The sequence below is a fragment of the Cetorhinus maximus genome, chromosome 2 (genome assembly GCF_964194155.1).
Source record: "Cetorhinus maximus chromosome 2, sCetMax3.hap1.1, whole genome shotgun sequence".
In the NCBI taxonomy this organism is placed as follows: domain Eukaryota; kingdom Metazoa; phylum Chordata; class Chondrichthyes; order Lamniformes; family Cetorhinidae; genus Cetorhinus; species Cetorhinus maximus.
Window position 1 is genome coordinate 155,218,912 of NC_135880.1, and position 19,292 is coordinate 155,238,203.

Here is a 19,292-nt window from a genome sequence, read left to right on the forward strand (position 1 = left end):
AGATCACCCACCAAGCCCCGGAAGGAGCCAGGGGCATAGAAGTAGAGGGCAGCTGTGACCTTTAGAGCCACTGGCATGGGGTGTCCACCCACACAGTTAGGGGAGATCTCAGGCCCAATCATCTGACAGATATAGTTGACTGTCTCCCATGAGAGACGGAGCCTCCTTCAGCACTGCACCTCAGACATATTGAGGTAACTGCTTCACTGCCTGTATACCCTGGCAGCAGGATAATGGCGTCTTCTTTGGCCCCTTCCGCCTTGGACTTCCTGTTGGCCCTGCGCCCCTTGTTGCTGTGCCTGTCCCTCCAAAGGTAGCTCCCCGGAGGCTGAATGTGCATTCCTGGCCACCTCCCCACTTCTAGCCCTCCCTCCAGGGTCCAGAAAAAGCAGCTGGTATGCGTTCTGAAGTACTGCAGATCACACAGGAACGTTTGTAAAACTTTCAAAAATAAATACTTGACTGTGCACATTCACGACCCCCGTGAACCCTCTTATCCCACTCGTGGATGAGGTTAATACAAATGTGTCCTGCCCGTGTGCCAACCTGAAAATTGCACGGGCGCTGAAAAATCGGTGTTGATTGAACACTTAAGGGACTTAAGTGGCCCGTTAATTAATGGCGGGCGCGTGTTCGGACACCATTGCGCGCCCGCCCAGCCTAATATCATGATGGCACGTGGTGACATCGGGACGCTCGCCCGACGTCACCGTGCGTCATTTTACGCGCGGACGTGCGGGGCCCATTCCCGCGCGACTACGGGAAAATTCTGCCCATTGTTTTATTAAAACATGGCTGTCTTCGACTTCATTTTCAGTCATGTTAATATGAAGAACAAGAAAGAAACAAACAAGAGAATGGTTAACACAGCTTTTCCTTTATAGGGATCCAGAGCTTGTATTCATTAACATTCTACATGTGACTCCAGTAAAATCCCAGTGGTATTCAAAGAAGTTATAAATAAAGTGGCTTCCATGAAAACCTAGATTTGTATTCATGAACACATCTGTAGCATTTGCAGTTAACAGCTGCTGCTATTACAGTCCTGTTATTTGGTGCAGTATTCAGCCTGAGTTGTACTGCTGCTGTTAGCTTAAAAACATCCGATGAAGTTATGAATAGTTACTTGAATCCATTTGGTGGCCTTCTCGATGTGCACTAGTGCAGCTTCAAAATGCCCATGGTGCATCGATTTCAACTTTAACACCACACTCCATCATATATAGAGATGCTCTGGCACAATAATTTTACACCTGAGTCTGTGCAAATCCAAAAGTTCATTTTATTAAAATCTCCAACTACCCTTTTCTGGAATAGAATAGGTAAATGTAGAAATAGCATGAAAGTCATATTGATGTTCTCTCCCCACTGGCATTGCCTTCTCCCTTTGCAACAAGTTTATTATGGCAACATCAGGTCCTGCCGCTTATACTGAATGCAGGTTTTATTTAATTATATAAATCAAGCTTATGAATATCCGAGGTTAATGAATTTACTTTACTTTCTCCAATTTAACAACTTACAGTGTGTGCGTGTGTATGTGAGAGGGAGCCTGCCGTACATGAATACCCTGCCAAACAATGCTATGCTTACACAATACAGGAATAGGGTTTTCCCACTGTTTCTGGTTTGGCAACAGAGTCAATTCAGCCAGCCTGAAGGCCAAGTGCCAAGAAGAGACATGGTCAGCAGCGTGCTTCCTGTCGTCTGCTTTATTCTCTTTGTCTTCATCTTGGCCTAGCAGTGCTTGATAGTTATCGAGTGCTCCTTTGCCAGGGAACTGTATGGATGGAAGGATGATTCACCTAAACGAAAGATTTATGTTTCAGTGGGGACTCTTTTGTGAGAGCGTATTCGTAAGTACACAGGATATTTCAGACAGTTTAATCAGGTTTCTTTGAAAAATTTGTTGCCCTTGCCATAAGTGCTGGGAACATTTGTGCACTGACTGTTTTGACAGCTGTATGACTGCCTGATAACAGCCTCCTCAACGTCTGTTATCAACCACTAAGTACTTGCCTTATTCCACCCAATGACCAATTTTCAACATTGTGCTATATACACATGTATATTTTACAGAACAATAATGGAAGTTTCTTGTGTTTCTTACTTTGCCAGACAAATTTATCATGCTAAGTGGCCTACAACATGAAATCAGATGAAAATTAATGGTATTGGTGGGTGGGGGTGGGGGTTGTGAGGACAGAGGGGTGCTGAGGCAGCAGAGAAGCCTTGAAGCAGATCCTAAAAAGATGAAACTCAACATGATGAGAATAAGCAGACATACTGTGAGGAACGGTAAGAATAAAAAATGCTTATACAAATGTTGCAAAATTTGTTTGAAGGGATTGGAAGATGGGCCAACTATTGAACTAAATTTGGAACATTTCACGACCTTGTAAAACAAGAAAGGTGTAGGCATGTTTGGGTGCTGATTTGTAGTTCTGATTTTGCATTTGCAGACTGCAAAGCTGCTGCAATGTAGAAATTTATGATATGAACTGAGATTATTATAAAGTTAGTTATGGAATAAATACATTTCAGTGGTGCTTTTAAGTTTGAGGGTCCTATCACTAAATATAAAAATAAACATGCAATTTCTATTTTTGCACAGTTCATTGTAAGTACTGTGTGAAAGATAATTTAGTATAACTTCAATTGTGCAGGAAAATGGTAGTAACTATAGTGTCTAAAAGAAGTTTAACTAGTAGGTCAAAGGTTCAAAAGGGGATAAATTGGACAACATTTTCTTTGGCCATTGGAGACAGATTCGGGGGCAAGCAGAGTGGGAAAGTTCTGGAAATTATGTCAGTTCTGAATCCCAATGTGATTCCCTCCTCCTTTGGCTTTCATCAATGCAGGGGATCCCCACGGACCAGTGAGTATATAATTAAGAAGTTGTTGAGGTTGTTAAGAAGCCAATTATGAGCTGCTTTAGCCCTGAATCCTGCAATTCCCATCGATGGAACCTGTTTCTCGACCTGTCAGCAACTCACCAGGGTCACCTATGTGAGGGCACAGTGGGAAGAGTTTCTTCAGTGAAACTCTGGGAAGGCTTTGATCAATTACACTGAGGAGCTCCAGCCATGGCCATTGAGACACTGCTGTTCAAAACACTTCTCTCAGACAGTGCTTTCCCTGCTTGACAGGTAATTGACAACTTCTTGGATGGTACTTCACCTGTCTAGCACTTCACTCATCTTCAGCTCCAATTTCCTGCTCCCAGCCTTTAACACGACATGGGAGCAGTTTATGCAGCTCCACCTTCCATTCTGCTGAGGGGCAACAGCAGAGGCCACATCACCACCAATAGTACAAGCAGCAGCCGCTTTCTCCGCAACCACATGCCCCTCCACAGGGCAGAGGAAATGGACACCGAGATCCAGTTGAAAGGAGGCAATACCCCAAACACAGTGATTACAGATAGAGGATCAGCTCTCTTGACACATATGAATACCAGTGTCTCAGGAAGACCAGGCTGTCATGCCAGTTCACTGCTGACTTCTGCAGCCTCATGGAAGAACATCTGTTTCGCAGTGGAGCAGGTGGGCACGGGTTGGCAATGACCGTCAAAATGACTGTCATTGGAGGATCACCCTTTGATCTCCATCTCTTGCCAAATTGTGCATTCTCTTCTTCTGCAAGGAAAAGGCAGGGGGTTATAATGGTTTTAATAACTTGTGTGGAGAGGAGGGAACAAAACTATTTGTAGAAGGTGATGTGAGACATCAGTGCAAGAAAGCAATAGGTGAGGGTGAGTGTGAGTGTCCACAGCTCAGATGGAGATGTGAGGTGCCTGGAGAGAGTGGAATGTGTGGAGCTGTAAGGTGTGTTGACCTGAAGCATGCTGTATATAGGAAAGTCAGAGTGTGGGGTATGACACCTGAAAGCATTACACCAATCACCTCTCATGCTCTCTTGTTGTTATGGATTCTCCGACTGCACTGTCACCAGATTGGAAGGACCACACTGCTGCTGCTGACTTCCTGGGCCACTTCCATCCATGCCTGCTTGGTTGGAGAGGATGTCCTTTTCCTCCCGCCCTTGGTACAGCTCACCTCACTGCAGCCCCTACACAAGGACTTCCAGGAAAGACCCAGGATGCAGCCTTCCCAGATGTCCCCTTCATTCCTTTGGGTGCTGCAACCTTGGGAATCCAAGTGCTGGTCGGCTTTTCTCACTCATGCTGGGGTCCCTTTAACTAGAAATCCTTCCTTTGACAGAATGGGCATGTCATCCCACCGTCCTTCCCTAATTGACTGGGGAGCCTGGACGCAGGATGATAATTGGTTTGCTCTGGTAAAGACCAATTGCCGGGTGTGCCGTTCAGAGAGTTGGGTTCCAGACCTGAAAATGGTCTCACCATTCTGGCAGAGGCTAAGATGAGAATATTCCTCCCATTGTGTTTGCAGGACTGTGGTTTGAGAACTTTAGGTGATGAGTTCTGGGGCAAGAAAGGTCATGCTTCCAATTGCAGGGCATTAGTATGCACATCACCTCAGAAAATGCTGATTTTTTTTTTATTCATTCATGGGATGTGGGCTTTGCTGGATGAGCCAGCATTTATTGCCCATCCCTAATTGCCCTTGAGAAGGTGGTGTGAGCTGCCTTCTTGAACCGCTGCAGTCCATGTGGTGTAGGTACACCCACAGTGCTGTTAGGAAGGGAGTTCCAGGATTTTGACCCAGTTCCAGGATTTTGACCCCGGCGATATATTTCCAAGTCAGGATCGTGAGTGACTTGGAGGGGAACTTCCAGGAGGTGTTGTTCCCATCTATCTGCTGCCCTTGTCCTTCTAGATAGTAGTGGTTGTGGGCTTGGAAGGTGTTGTCTAAGGAGCCTTGGTGAATTCCTGCAGTGCATCCTGTAGATGGTACACACTGCTGCTACTGTGCATCAGTGGTGGAGGGAGTGAATGTTTGTGGATGTGGTGCCAATCAAGCAGACTGCTTTGTCCTGGATGGTGTCCACTTCTTGAGTGTTGTGGGAGCTGCACTCATCCAGGCAAGTGGGGAGTATTCCATCACACTCCTGACTTCTGCCTTTTAGATGGTGGACAGGTTTTGGGGAGTCAGGGATGAGTTACTTGTCGCAGGATTCCGAACCTCTGACCTGTTCTTGTAGCCACAGTATTTATATGGCTAGTCCAGTTCAGTTTCTGGTCAATGGTAACCTCCAGGATGTTGATAGTGGGGGATTCAGTGATGGTAATGCCATTGAACCTCAAGGGGTGATGGTTGGATTCTCTCTTGTTGGAGATGGCCATTGCTTGACACTTGTGTGGGGCAAATGTTACTTGCCTTTGTCAGCCCAAGTCTGCATATTGTCCAGGTCTTGCTGCATTTGGACATGGACTGCTCCAGTATCTGAGGAGGCGCAAATGGTGCTGAACATTGTGCAATCATCAGCGTGCAATCATCAGCGAACATCCCCACTTCTGACCTTGTGGTGGAAGGAAGGTCATTGATGAAGCAGCTGAAGATGGTTGGGCCTAGGACACTACCCTGAGGAACTCCTGCAGTGATGTCCTGGAGTTGAGATGACTGATCTCCAACAACCACAACCAACTTCCTTTGTGCTAGGTATGGCTCTAACCAGCAGAGAGTTTTCCCCCAATGCCCATTGACTCCAGTTTTGCTAGGGCTCCTTGATGCCACACTCAGTCAAGTGCTGCCTTGATGTCAAAGACAGTCACTCTCACCTCACCTCGGGAGTTCAGCTCTTTTGTCCATGTTTGAACCAAAGCTGTAATGAGGTCAGGAGCTGAGTGACCCTGGCGGAACCCAAACTGGGCGTCAGTGAGCAGTTTATTGCTAAGCAAGTGCTGCTTGGTAGCACTGTTGACGACCCCTTCCATTACTTTACTGATGATCAAGAGTAGATTGATGGGGCGGTAATTGGCCAGGCTGGATTTGCCCTGCTTTTTGTGTACAGGACGTACCTGGGCAATTTTTCACATAGTTGGGTAGATGCCAGTGTTGTAGCTGTACTGGAACAGCTAGGCTAGGGGCGCGGCAAGTTTTGGAGCACAAGTACTATTGCCAGAATATTGTCAGAGCCCATAGCCTTTGCAGTATGCAGTGCCTTCAGCCGTTTCTTAATATCGCATGGAATGAATTGAATTAGCTGAAGACTGGCATCTATGAAACTGGGGACCTCCGGAGAAGGTTGAGATAGATCATCCACTCGGCGCTCCTGGCTGAAGATTGTTGTGAATGCTTCGGCCTTATCGTTTGCACTGCTGTGCTGGGCTCCTCCATCTTTGAGGATAGGGACATTTGTGGAACCTCCTCCTCCAGGGAGTTGTTTAATTGTCCACTACCATTCGCAACTGGATGTGGCAGGACTGCAGAGCTTTGATCTGATCCATTGGTTGTGGGATTGTTTAGCTCTGTCTATCATTTGCTGCTTATGCTGTTTGCATGCAAGTAGTCCTGTGTTGTAGTCTCATCAGGTTGACACCTCATTTTTAGGTATGCCTGGTGTTGCTCCTGGCATGCCTTCCTGCAGTCTTCAATGAACCAGGTTTGATCCCCTGGCTTGATGGTAATGGTAGAGTGGGGTATATGCCAGGCCATGAGGTTACAGATTGTGTTCGAGTACAGTTCTGCTGCTGCTGATGGCCCACAGCGTCAGGGAAGGTGGTGACGTAGAGGTTCTGTCGCTGGGCAAGTACTCCAGAGACCCAGGGTAATGCTCTGTGGACCCAGGTTTAAATTCTGCCATGGCAGATGGTAGAGTATGTTCAGGGTACATTCTGTGCCCTTGCCACCCTCAGTGCTTCCTCCAAGTGATGCTCAATGTGGAGGAGCACTGATTCATAAGAACCAGCGTGATATCTGACAACGAGATAAAGTGATAAAACATGGAAGTTCTAGAAATCTGAAAAAGAGCAATGAGGTTAGGTAAATACATTGTGCATCCTGTAATTGAACTTCATGTTGTTCCTAAAGTATTGTAGCGTCCAGAATCCTTTGAGACTTTACTTCCAATTTTATAAAACGTCATATCCAGCATAATCAGAACATCCCAAGATAAATACAGATAAAGGAAGCCATTTGACCCATTTTTGCTTTGCCTCTGGTGTTTACACTGCATCATCAACTGGATCTGGAGCTATTCAAAGGTTTCTGTTGTCACCACACATACTGCTGCAAACGTTGATCACTCTGAATCAAGTGCTTACCGTTAAAAGTTTGAAACTAGACTCTCAGCGTTTAAAACCCTGTCCCCACTATCCCATTTTTATGCCTTACCTTGAAATAGTGCTCCAGATTTATCTTATAGAAAATTATTTGGTATCTTAAATACCTCTAGAATGTTGCCAGTCAGTTGTCTATCTGTCAATGTTTAAAACAGGCTCAGCTTAAGTCCTCCTTCACAATTCTGGAATCTGCATCTGCTTGGTCTGCATGACACAAGTTCATATGAAACAATATACTTACTAACTGAGTCTCCTGGGAAAGCTCATCCATAATAGCTTTGACATTATTTTAGTTAACAGTCATTTGTAGCCAACTATGTTTATAATTAATTAGTTAAGCGGCAATGCAGTAAAATATACTTCATCATTAACAAGTTTACTGCCAAGATCCCTAACATTTTGCATTACTATGTGTTAACATGTTTCAAAGTTTCAAATAAAGAAAAAACTTGGGGCACCCTTGTGTGGGTGGGGGGGGTGGCAGTGGGGGTAGCCGGGAAGCCGACCACTACCTGCGATCAGAGCCGGAAGGCGATTTCCCGCTGGCAGGCCAAGTAAGGCCCGCCCGACAGGAAACGTGAGCGGCAGCGCTCAGTGCTGCCTATGAGAGCGGGGAGAGAAGGGCGAGCGGGGCGAGTGCGAAGTTGGCAGAGGTGCCTAAGGGAGACGAACAGATTTCAAAAAATGAAAAAATGTTTTAAAATGTTATTCTATTTCTATTTGCTCTTGGAAATCTCATCCTGCCCGTGGATGAGGTTTCCAAAAAAGTGCAAAGGCCGCTTGGCCTTTCCGTCTGCCTGCCAACCGTAAGGTTGGAAGGGCAGCAAAAAAATTATTTTAATTAACCTTAATAGGTATTTTAATTGTTGGTGGGTGCGCTGCCAACTCCGGCGCGCGCCTGCCAACCAAAGTATTGCACGATTGCCCGATGATTCTGGGACGCTCACCTGACATCATCACGCATCATTTTATGCTCGGTTGTGTCGGGTGCACGCCTGCCTGACGAGCTAAAAATTTTGCCCTCGAATTTATATGGTGCCTTTTTTCTGCTCAGGACATCCCAAGGATCTCACAGCCCTTAAATTACTTTTGAAGCATAGCCACTGTTACATTGTAAGCAAGCATGACAGCCAGTCTACATACAGATGGGTTTCATAAACAATACTAAGTTAGATAACCATCTTGGCAGTGTTGGTTGATGTATGAATATTGGGCAGAACTCTGGAAGAACACTTCGGATTGTTATGGGATCATTTATATCTACCTCAGTTATGTCACATGCCTGACGATGCAGCACTCATTCGGATTGAACCTAACTTTAATCTTAGGAGCATGACAAAGAGCTCTCTGTGACTGATTTTCCTACCTTTATTTTATGCAGCACATCTTGTCTATTTATGCTTTACACTCAGGTGAAGAGATATAATAGCTAGGAAACATAAACTGTTTAAACTGTTCCACAGCTTATGAGCTCTCTGCCGGAATTGGCTGACTTAAAGATCCATCTTGCCTGATGACACATTGCGCTTGGCACCCTGAGATATTGCTTATAAAAATATTATATAATGGCATATGCAATGCACTTTCATAATTGATAGATTCTTGTTTTGATTCTAACAGACTGCAGGCAGAGCAGAGCAAGCAAAGTCCAGTATACACCACAAGGATCAGGAAGACAAGAGGACTAAGATTTTCACAGATTTTTGGAATCTCTTACACAGCTATCTCACCCCCTTTTGCATCCCCTGTGCTTGTTGGTATCTCAGTGTACTGCAGTGCTGTTTTCTATGAGCTTAGGAAGAGTAACAGAAAGATTTTATGGCTCTATGTGTGGTGAAATAAAGGACATCCATGACTTGACATCAGTTGCCCTATTTTAGGTGTTTAAGAGGCCAAGAGAAGTTGCTAATTCTTTTCAAATTTGCAGTCCATTGATTAAGGTATGTAGAATGATCAATTATACTTGAGTTCAGATAGAGGGTGGAGCTGTTCCTCAGCGATGCATGGATAAACAAGTATTTCATGGCTCATTAATAGAAGCCACAAGTTACAAATACCCTTCCACAAAAGTACAATGACAAGCCAGCACATGATTGGATTTTTTAAAAGCTAATTGAGTAGCTTTTTAGTGCCAGCAATATTACGAATTAAAAAGACTTCGGGTCTATTAAATATTTAGGATTGACCCTAACCAACATTAGATGTTAGTTAACGTGTCAGAGTGTGTTAAAGTATGTAAATGTGTATATAGATATAGATAGATAGAAAGAAAGAAAGAACAAATTTGTAATGACTTTTCGATTTAAAAATGCCCCTCACCTAATTGCATTCAATTTTTATTGAGCTGAGATTGCCTATGGACTGCAATTAGACATTTTAACTTTAAGCAGACAGACCAGACTAAAAGCAGTTCCACTTCAGCAGCAGGTAATTGTTGGATGCCTGAATCCTGCTATCATTAAACTTCCAATCAGCAGCATTACTACTAAAATAAAAATAGATAGTGGCGGAAATATACAGAACATCTGAAGGAGAAAGGTAATATTCCTTATAGGCACCTTTTGTCTATTGTAGTGAATGGTTTCTGAAGAAATGTTAATCTAATGTTTTATTTTTAATCTCAGCTGACCACATGTAGTTCAGATTTCTAACAGTTTGTCCTTTTAGTACCACTACCTGCTCAATTTTCATCTAGAAAAATTTTTTTTTAGAATGTAACAGTAAGATATACTTATTTAGCTTTATATGCCCTGCTTTGTCTATTTTTGATTATATATTATTGTACACTATACATGTAGCCCTTTTACTGTATTTTCCTTCATCACCACGAACCTTGTTTATTTACTTCATCTATTTTCTACAACCATCCACTTGTTTCTTTATATACTTCATCATTTCAGTTTATCTTTGTACATTTCATAATCCTTTTTTTCTTCCTCTCTGCATATGCTACCACCCAGGTGGTGTCTGTCATATGAATATTATAAAGTGGAGTGTTGGAGATTTCTGTGTATGACAAGAAACTGTACATGACTTAACCCCACTAGGTCGTATCTAAAAAAACAGACAACTACTTCATCTCAGTTTCAACCTGAATGATTTTGATAAACATGACTGACAATCAACTTGGCATTGTTTAATCCACAATGCGGAGCTGTCTGTTTAAAATGTGAAGAGTGGAGTACTTTAGCATACCGTGTCAAGCCTTTTTATGTACCTTACAGAACATGGTACTGTTTTCTTTATCCCAAAGAAATAGGAGGAATTCCAGTTGCAATTGTGAGGAAAACAGGATCACATTTATTCTTCAAATACTGTGCTGTGTTCTTGTTGTCTTTTGGGTTCCTGATGTTGGTAATAATCACACTTTAAGTTTGGAAAGATGAGAACTCTTTATGTTTAATATTTGCCATGCTGCCTTGTACAAAAGAAAGGCTGGATTAAACTGGTTCTGTTATACGTCACATGACTCTCTAGTGTAGCCTTGAAAAGTGGCCCCCCGGAATACTTACACATAACAATTAATTCCTATATAATTAGCTCCTAGCTCTTTACAAATATTTACAGATAAAAAAACCTAATATATAACACTGAAAATTCAGAAAAAAGTGTATATTTGTAAAATTATCCCTATTTTACTCAATTTCATGATCATATCCATTACTACTTTTTAAGTCAATGATTAAGCCTCTCCTATATGATAAAATGATCCAAACTTGACCAGTAGCAAGATAACTTCACACTTTGTTTTATAAACTTGATGGAATGCTAAAATGCATTTTTCTTTTAAATAATTAACCACACAGTAACCCTTTTAGAGATTATTTGTTGCAATACCTTCTTGATTTAATAGTATAATTGAAAATATGCAATGTTGCCAGAATCTGGAGACAGAATCTGTCTTGAACAAATTGGTAAACTATTTAAATTGCTTTGGAACCTAGCTTCTAAAGTTCTAAACTTTTGTTTTACATTCTTTCCTTTCCTTTTTTGCCAGATTCAGGTCATGCAGACAGTCCCAGTCACAGCGAGTCTACAAAAAATACTCCAGGTAAGTGAATCACTTAAAGCTGAGGAAATTTTGGAATTTTTATTTTAAATTGGAGAGCTAAGCATAGTATTCTTCCAGATTGCAGTGTTTCTCTCCCCTTCAGTCCCCATATTGACCCTATCTCATATCCCAACTTGTGCTGTGCAGTTCGTTCATTCTCTCTGGTCCCTAGATTGTCAGCTTCACTGCCTGAAGACAGTGCTGGAGTAGATTTTAAAAAAGGCTGTAATTTTATGCCGATGGAATGTATTTTCCCGTTTACAGAAATGCTAAATCAGTGTAGTACATTTTGTGACCTGAAAGCTGAATCCATCTTCGGTGTGACTTTCAGACCCACTCTGCAATGAAGTCTTCAATATATCTCCAGCCAGCCTGAATGCATGCATAGAGTTATACATGACTAAAATTATGTGAAGAACCCACAAAAACAACCAGAAAAACAGGTTAGGTACAGCTAGAAAGTACTGTCATTCTTTCTATTTTCTGCTAACGTCTGTTCAGGGACACTTCATTCCAGAAGTTCACAGTGCATCTGCTTCATGTAAATAGCCTGTACATGTGCACACTTCAGCATATGTGCATGGCTGCATTGCCATGGCTACTTCTATTATACATGCAGCTATAGGAGGTTGAAACAGCATTTAGAGAAGGCAAGTGCATGGGGCTATTGTAACCTGTGCTTCGCCAGTACAACTTGGGCCTATATTGGGCAATAAATGGCTGGCCTAGCCAGCAACACCCAAATCCTATCAATGAATAAAAAAAATTACTGATGCAGTTAAAGTAGGTATTCATCTCAGGCTGCTGCAAATATTACTGTAGCCAAAATATTACTGTTACTGTTACAGATAGGCAGAGTTAAAGGGGCAGGCTGTATACTTTTTCTGTTATTAAATGACAAATCACCCTGAGCAATCAATATTTTTCAATCAGTATTGTAATCCTGAGGCCATGGCAGGACCCGCCGTGGGAGATTTTGCCGCCCAGCCAAAAATCCATTGATTTTTGGCAGGACCGGACGATCCTGGCGGTGGGCAGAGCCAGAAAATCCCACCCTAAGCCTTTGTCATGGAAACAATGGGCAGAACTTAGCGCCTTGCGGGAGGATGCATGCCCAACCCAATCAATTATCATCAATTGATCCCGCTATCAATTAAAAGGCCGCTTAAGGGCATTAAAAACCCAATTGATCCAGATTTTACGTTGACCGTGGGATTTCACGCTTGTTGCACGGGCAAAACAGACAGGCGGGCAGCCCACATTTTACAAAACCTCATCCAAGGGCAGGATAAAAAGGGTCAGCAGCATTGCCATTATGAGTAGTGAGGAGTTTAGGAGATAGTTTGCTGCTGGTTGCTTATTTGTACTTGACAGCTTCATCTCTATTCTGAACTTCATTCTTAGCATTTCTAGGCTTCGTTTCAGGACTCATTGTTGTCTCCAAGGTCCCTGGAGGATTTTGACTGTGTGGACCCTTCCAGGTATCAGACAGCCTTCTGCAACCTTGGTAATGGGGATTGTGCTCTCCACTGGAGGCACCTCCTCTGAGGAGGAAGAGAGGGGCAGAAGGGAAACAAAACCAGGTGTCCCAATGCAGCTTCCAGGAGAGCGACATGTGGGAGGAGAGGCACAGGCACAAAGGGCGCAGGGCCAGCAGGTAGTCCAAGGCATTAGGGGGCGCAGAAGATGCCACTATCCTGCGGTCAAAGTTTACAGCGATACGGCTAACTCAGTATGTCCAAGGTGCAAAGCCAAAGGAGGCGCCGCCTCTCCAGGGAGACTGTGACCTCCATTTGTGAGATGATTAGGCCTGAGATCACCTCCAACTGTGTGGGTGGACACCCCATGCCAGTGGCTCTGAAGGTCACAGTGGCTCTCAACTTCTACACCTCCGGCTCTTTGCAGGGGTCAGTGGGGGATCTTTGTGGAGTGTCCCAATCAGCTGTCCACAGTTGCATCAAGCTGGTGACAGAAGCTCTGTTCAGGTGGGTAATGACATTTATTCATTTTCGTACGGATGAGGCCAGCCAGGCTGAGTGAGCCAGAGGCTTTGCAGCAATTGCAGGGTTCCCCTGCATCCAGGGTGCAATCGACTGCACACATGTGGACACCAAAACCCCAGCGGGTCAGCCGGGTGCCTTCATCAACAGGAAGAGATTCCACTCGATGAACATCCAGATAGTGTGTGACCACAAGACACAGATTCTGCAAGTCTGTGCAAGGTACCCAGGCAGCACCCATGACGCTTATAACCTCAGACATTCCCTGATGCCAAGGTTATTCAGTGCTCCATCTCCACTGGATGGATGGCTGGTGGGTGACGAGGGCTATATATTGATAAGGTGGCTTATGACGCCTCTCCACCACCCATGAACAGAGGCAGAGCAACATTATAATGGGACTCATGCCTCCACAAGGGCAGTGATAAAGAGGACCATAGGTCTTCTGAAGATTCACTTCTGATGCCTGGACCATTCAGGGGGAGCACTATAACACCCCCCCGAAAGCAGGTGTCACTGATAGTGGTTGCATGCTGCACTCTCCAAAACTGGCAAGGGGGGACCCACTGGAGGAAGACAATCTTGAGGCAGCTGCATAGGCTAGAGTTGATGAATCCAGTAGTGAGTCAGAAGAGGAGCGTGGTGAGGAGAATGGGGAGGGCATGGAGGCAGACCTCCTTCAGGGAGGCAGAGGCACCAAGGACGTCTTGATCCAATGCTCCCTCAGTTAGACTGCCAAATATCTGCTTCCACCTCATGCCTGGGCTGCCGCTTCCGTCCAGGATATCTGAAATTACTCTTTCATTTGAACCCAAAGGCCACTCAGTGCCTGTGCAATAAAGTTTAGAGCCACTCACGTCCACCATTACATACTGGTGTACCCTGCACCAAAAAAAGGGTGGAGCATACTCAGGCCATTAGAACAAAAACAACGTTTATGTAATTTTCACAATCAAGACAAATTAACATTACCATCTATGGTGTTCATTTCCACACCAGTAAACATAGAAACAAAACATTACAGAATAGAAGATCAACTGTGACCAGTCCCTCTTGTGCTCATGGTGCCTTAAACTTACGTTTCCAAATGCTACGTTTTGGTGCATCCTCTTGCTGGCAGCGGCATTGGAGGCAGCCTGCTGACTCAAGTGTCTTGTTGGCCTTGATGACCTTGGCGGTTGTCCTCTGGCCAGTGGAGCCTGTGCGCCTGGGAAGGAGCGGCCAGTGCCACAGCTGGCATCTCCCCAGTCACCGCAACCTCATCAGATGCCACGGTCACTCGCTGAGGGGCAGTGGAGCTGATGCCATCATCCAGAGCGCCCTGAGAGGAGCCCACAGAGATGTCAGGCAGGTCGTGCGCCAACATGAGATTGCTCTGGACCCCCCCACTGCTCGCCATTGATGGACAGGCACCTAGCTGGGATACTGATACTGGGTGTCTCATCCATCTCTCACACTGGCACTGACCACCTAAGGTCATTGCCTATATGAGCACTTGCAGGTCTGAGTGCAACTGCAGGAACCTCTGATTCTGTCCCTGGAGCTGCCTCTTCATGAGAGTCACCACTTTCTCAATGGAGGAGGCAGTGCGCTCGGCCATGAGGGCCAATGCAATGCTAATGCTCTGCATGGACTCCTCCACGACAGAGACCATGGCACGCAGACCCTCATGGATCTCCGCTAGATCCTCCCACACATCTCACTGGACATCCAGCATCTGCCACCTAATGGACGACTCCAAAGGCTCATTATCTACCTTTGACTCAGCATTGTCCTGGTTTCCAGCAGTCCGCCAACTGCAGGCACCCTGGGCACTCTCCAACTTTGCCTGCACCTCAAGTGAGTGTGAAGTACCCTCACTGCTGTGCACCAACATTCTAGCCAAAGATCTAATGCCCATCAAGGTGCTGGTATCTGCGCTGGTGCCTGGTTCGGAGAGTGGGTGTGACGCAGGTGCAGCTGCAGCCCTGCGGTCCTCTGACATCAAGGGTAGTTCTTTGGGGTCCTGCGAACGAGTGCCTGATGGTGAATCTAAGGCAGAACAATGACATGTCAGCAGTTTAAGTCATAACACTGTCACTGTGCATGCCAGGCACCCTGGTGAGACAGTGGAGATCTGCTTCCTGGTACCATCGCCTTTCAATGATCAATGGGGTCTCCAGTTTTCAGGCTCCCATCAATGAAGAGACTACACAAGAATGTTTGCACCATCCGAAACTCTCCCCTCTGTGCACTGCACTCTTACCTTCACCTGACATCGCAGCCTCTTCACAACTGGCTGAACAAGGTGCATGGTGGCTCTCCAGCTCCAAGGCATCGTGCCTGGTTTGGGGGGCTTCTGCCTGTCTGTGACCTCTCAATGTTGTTAATGCCTCATCTTCTCCTGAAAGGGTAGAGGAGCATTGATTAGTTCACCTTCACAATCCACTTGCAGTACCATTGCAGCCTGGCCAACCCCACCTGAAGAACACCTTGCAGGGCACATCCGAGTCATGGCCCTCAAGCCACAAGGCACTCAGTCCAAGTAGCCAGGGCTCACCCCCTTGGCCAGCTCTGGCGTCATTGACAGTTGGCACTCAGATTCTAATGCTCCTGAGGTCCACAGGGTGGGGAGGGGGGTGGGGGAGGTGGCGGCCAGTCCTTAACACTTCACCGCACCGATCCATGCTAATATGGTACTCACCCTTCCTGAGCACAGCAGGCCATTGAACCATTTGTGATACTGAACCCATGTGTGCTGTACAACGTTGTGGCTGCTGACCTTCGCTGCCACCTACCCCCAACTTTTTTTTGCCCGGTGTGGTGGCCTCTTCCTTCCATCCAGGAGGGTGTCCCTCCTGGCAGCTACCTCCTCCAAGAGCATTGCGAGGCATTTGTCCGAAAACTGGTGGCTTATTGCCCACCTGACCTGCCCTCCCGCCTGGTGTCTCCAGCCTCTGTTGAGGCCATAGCTCCACCTTCCAGAAGGCATAATATATGATTCTTCCCTGGCAGCCTTCAAGGAGTTGCCTATGCCATTGTTAAACCACCTGCCGGTTCGTCATTGGACCCAGTGCCTGACAGGTCCGCATCCCTGCCCGGCCCTTCCTGACCATTGGGAAGACACGTTTCACACTGGATGGGCCTTAATTAGCCAGCCAGCATGAAATTGTGATTGTTGGCTGATCATGGTCGGGGGCCTGTTTCCCGACTGGTCCCGGGCCCGCCTATTGCGTGTGCCCACCAAGGGTAAAATTCAGGCCTTTGTTTTCCTCTCTTGTTGCATTTTCATCTTCTTTGCTACTCAAACCCCAGGAGTCTCACAGAAAGGCTTTCGAACTTTTGCAGAGTTGAAATTCAGAGTTTTGTTTGCAAAGATTTCCTCATCTCTGTATCTGTTACTATTTAAGTCTAAAGTGCAACTGCTGCACAAGCTAATTGCAGTTCCTGTCTGCAGATCTGCTGCAGATGAACCCTGTTCTACTGAGAGCTTTGGTCATCACAAGTTGTTGCCTCCAGAGAGGTTCTGATAATGAGTGTAATATTTGTTTAAAAACTTTCAAATTTTCAATTTCAAATAAAATTGTTTTTTAGGAGTCCCTTTGTAATATATCTTATTTATTTATTAAAGGAAGAATATTTATCTTTTCTTGACCCAGTTATGCTTACCAAGAAGTTCTAATTGGCTTGTTTTCATTGCAAAGTAAAGTTTGACATTGGATTAAAGAAGCATTTAAGTATTTTTTTCAAGCACCTTAATCATGGTATTGTACATTGTTAAGAAGTTAATAAGTACAGGCTGATCTTCCAAAACTATTTCTGTTAGTGCAAAAGTTTAATGTGGGAAAATAATCACATTTAACTGTAAATTTCCAACAAAAGATTACATTTTATTCAGTTTTTAATGGGGATATTTTGGGGATATTTTTAAAGTACTTAATATCTAGTGGCCTCCCACTGAGTCTGACATTCTTATGATGAGGTTACTTTAATCAAAAAAATGTTTACACCTTTTTGAAAACTTTTTTGTAGGTGTGTGGTTTCTCTGCAGTGGAACAGCAGCTGCATTTGTTCTCATGTTGTAACACATAGAAGCTTGTAACCTGATCCCTGATTATACTGACATTTTGGGTGGGGTAATACAAGAGAAACTTATAAAATGGATTAAATTTTAATTAAATGTCAACCAACTCTGATTTATTTAATGTACATTTTTCATCCAAGTTTACATGTCAATACAGACCCTATTTTTTGAATGAGTCATTCAAAATAAACGATTGAAATATTTAATCTCTCATTCCAGCTTCAACATGCTGTTCATAGCAAGCAAATTTCAGTATTTTTTTTGTGTTCTCGCCTTTTAAAGATAATCCTTGATTGGTGATTTTGGATTAACTATTTCAGTACTCCTTCACTCTCCAATCTTTTGTAGCAGTTCGTTCACAAATGGCCATCTTTACCTTCTTAATTCTGTTGCAAGAGTACTAGTTTAGAGAGATAGAACTGAATATTATGTCACTGACAATTTGTAATTGCATTAGCTTATGTGACAGTATTAGAGAGTGATTATTGTTACAGCACAGAAGGAGGCCATTCAACTATTGAGCCCATGCTGGCTCTGTACAAAAATCCTGTCAGTCCCTGCCCCCTGATCTATCCCCTGTAATTCTGCACGTTAATTTCCCCCAAGAGCCCATCCAATTTCCTTGTGAAATCATTGACTGTCTGAACCTCCACCACCCTCGTAGGCAGCAGATTCCAGGTTATTACCACTCGATGCGTTAAAATGTTCATCCTCACATCTCCCCGTATGCTTTGTTCTAAATATTAAATCTATGTCCCCTAGTCCTTGTCCCATAAAATAATGCAATCTACCTTACATACACTTGTTGTACTCTTGAACACCTCTATCAAATCTCCCTCCAATATTTTTGCTCCAAGGAGAACAACCCTGGCTTCTCTAACCTAATTAAAGTCCCCCATCTTTGGAAACATTCTGATAAATCTCCTCTGTTCTCTCTCAAGGGCCCTTTCATTCTTCCTAAGGTGTGGTGTCCAGAATTAGATGCACTACTCTATTCGTGGCCTAATCAGAGCTTTTTCAATGTTCAGCATAACTTCCCTGCTTTTGTACTCAATACCTCTATGTACGAAGCCCAAGATCCCACTTGCTTCGCAAACTACATATCCTATAGATAATCCAGTTGAAGGCATGGATTTGTTGATTTCAATCTGTCTTGCCAGTTGAGTTAATTTTATAAACCTTAACCATTCTCATCAATTTCTTGAAACATCTTTCCTCCATTCCAGCTCCTTGCAAAACGCCAGTCCCTTTTCTCTTTATTTTTCAAAAAAATGTCAACACTTGGATAATGATTGAAAATAAACGTTTGTAAATTACACAACTATTGATTAGGATAATGTTAGAGTAAAGGATAAGGAGGGAAAAGAATTTCTGAAACATGTTCAGGAGAACTTCCTTGATCAGTATGTTCTTGACTCAACTAGAAAGGGGGATTTGCTGGATCTGGTGCTGGGAAATGAAGTGGACCAAGTGTCTGTGGGGGAACACTTGAGTAAGAGTGATCATTGTATCATAAGGTCTAGATTAATAATGGAAAAGAGGAGGGAACAATCCAATATAGAACTTCTAAATTGGAAGCGGGCTAATTTCAGTGTGATAATAGGGATCTAGTCAGAGTAAAATGGAACCAGACACTGACAGGAAAAACTCTAATGGAACAATTGTGAGATCCTTACAGAAGAGATGCTTCAGGTACATCTAAAGTACTATCCAACAGAAGTGAAAGGTAAGAGAGCCAAAAACAAGACTCTTTGCATGACAAGGGAGATGGAGATTATGATGAACCAAAAGAGGAGGGTGTTTGATGCATGTCAGGTGAATTATTCAAGTGAAAACCAGGCCGAATACAATAGGTTGAGATGGGAAGTGAAGAGGAAAATAAGTCTGGCAAAGAGAGAGTATTGAATAGAATGGCAGTTAACATAAATGGATTCCAAAATCTTTTACCAGCTTGTAAAAAGTAAGCAGGTAGTA

The 19,292-nt window shown here is 44.1% G+C and overlaps 1 protein-coding gene across 10 annotated transcripts in view; it reads left to right on the plus strand.

Annotated features, from left to right (window-relative positions):
* LOC144698817 (nuclear factor 1 B-type-like) overlaps positions 1-19,292 on the plus strand; it is a 375,700-nt gene that overhangs the window by 207,246 nt on the left and 149,162 nt on the right. For all 10 annotated transcript variants that reach the window (XM_078570524.1, XM_078570525.1, XM_078570519.1 and 7 more), the window contains exon 3: positions 11,202-11,255. In XM_078570524.1, the coding sequence (XP_078426650.1) occupies positions 11,202-11,255 (54 nt within the window). The remainder of the gene's footprint in view (positions 1-11,201; positions 11,256-19,292) is intronic.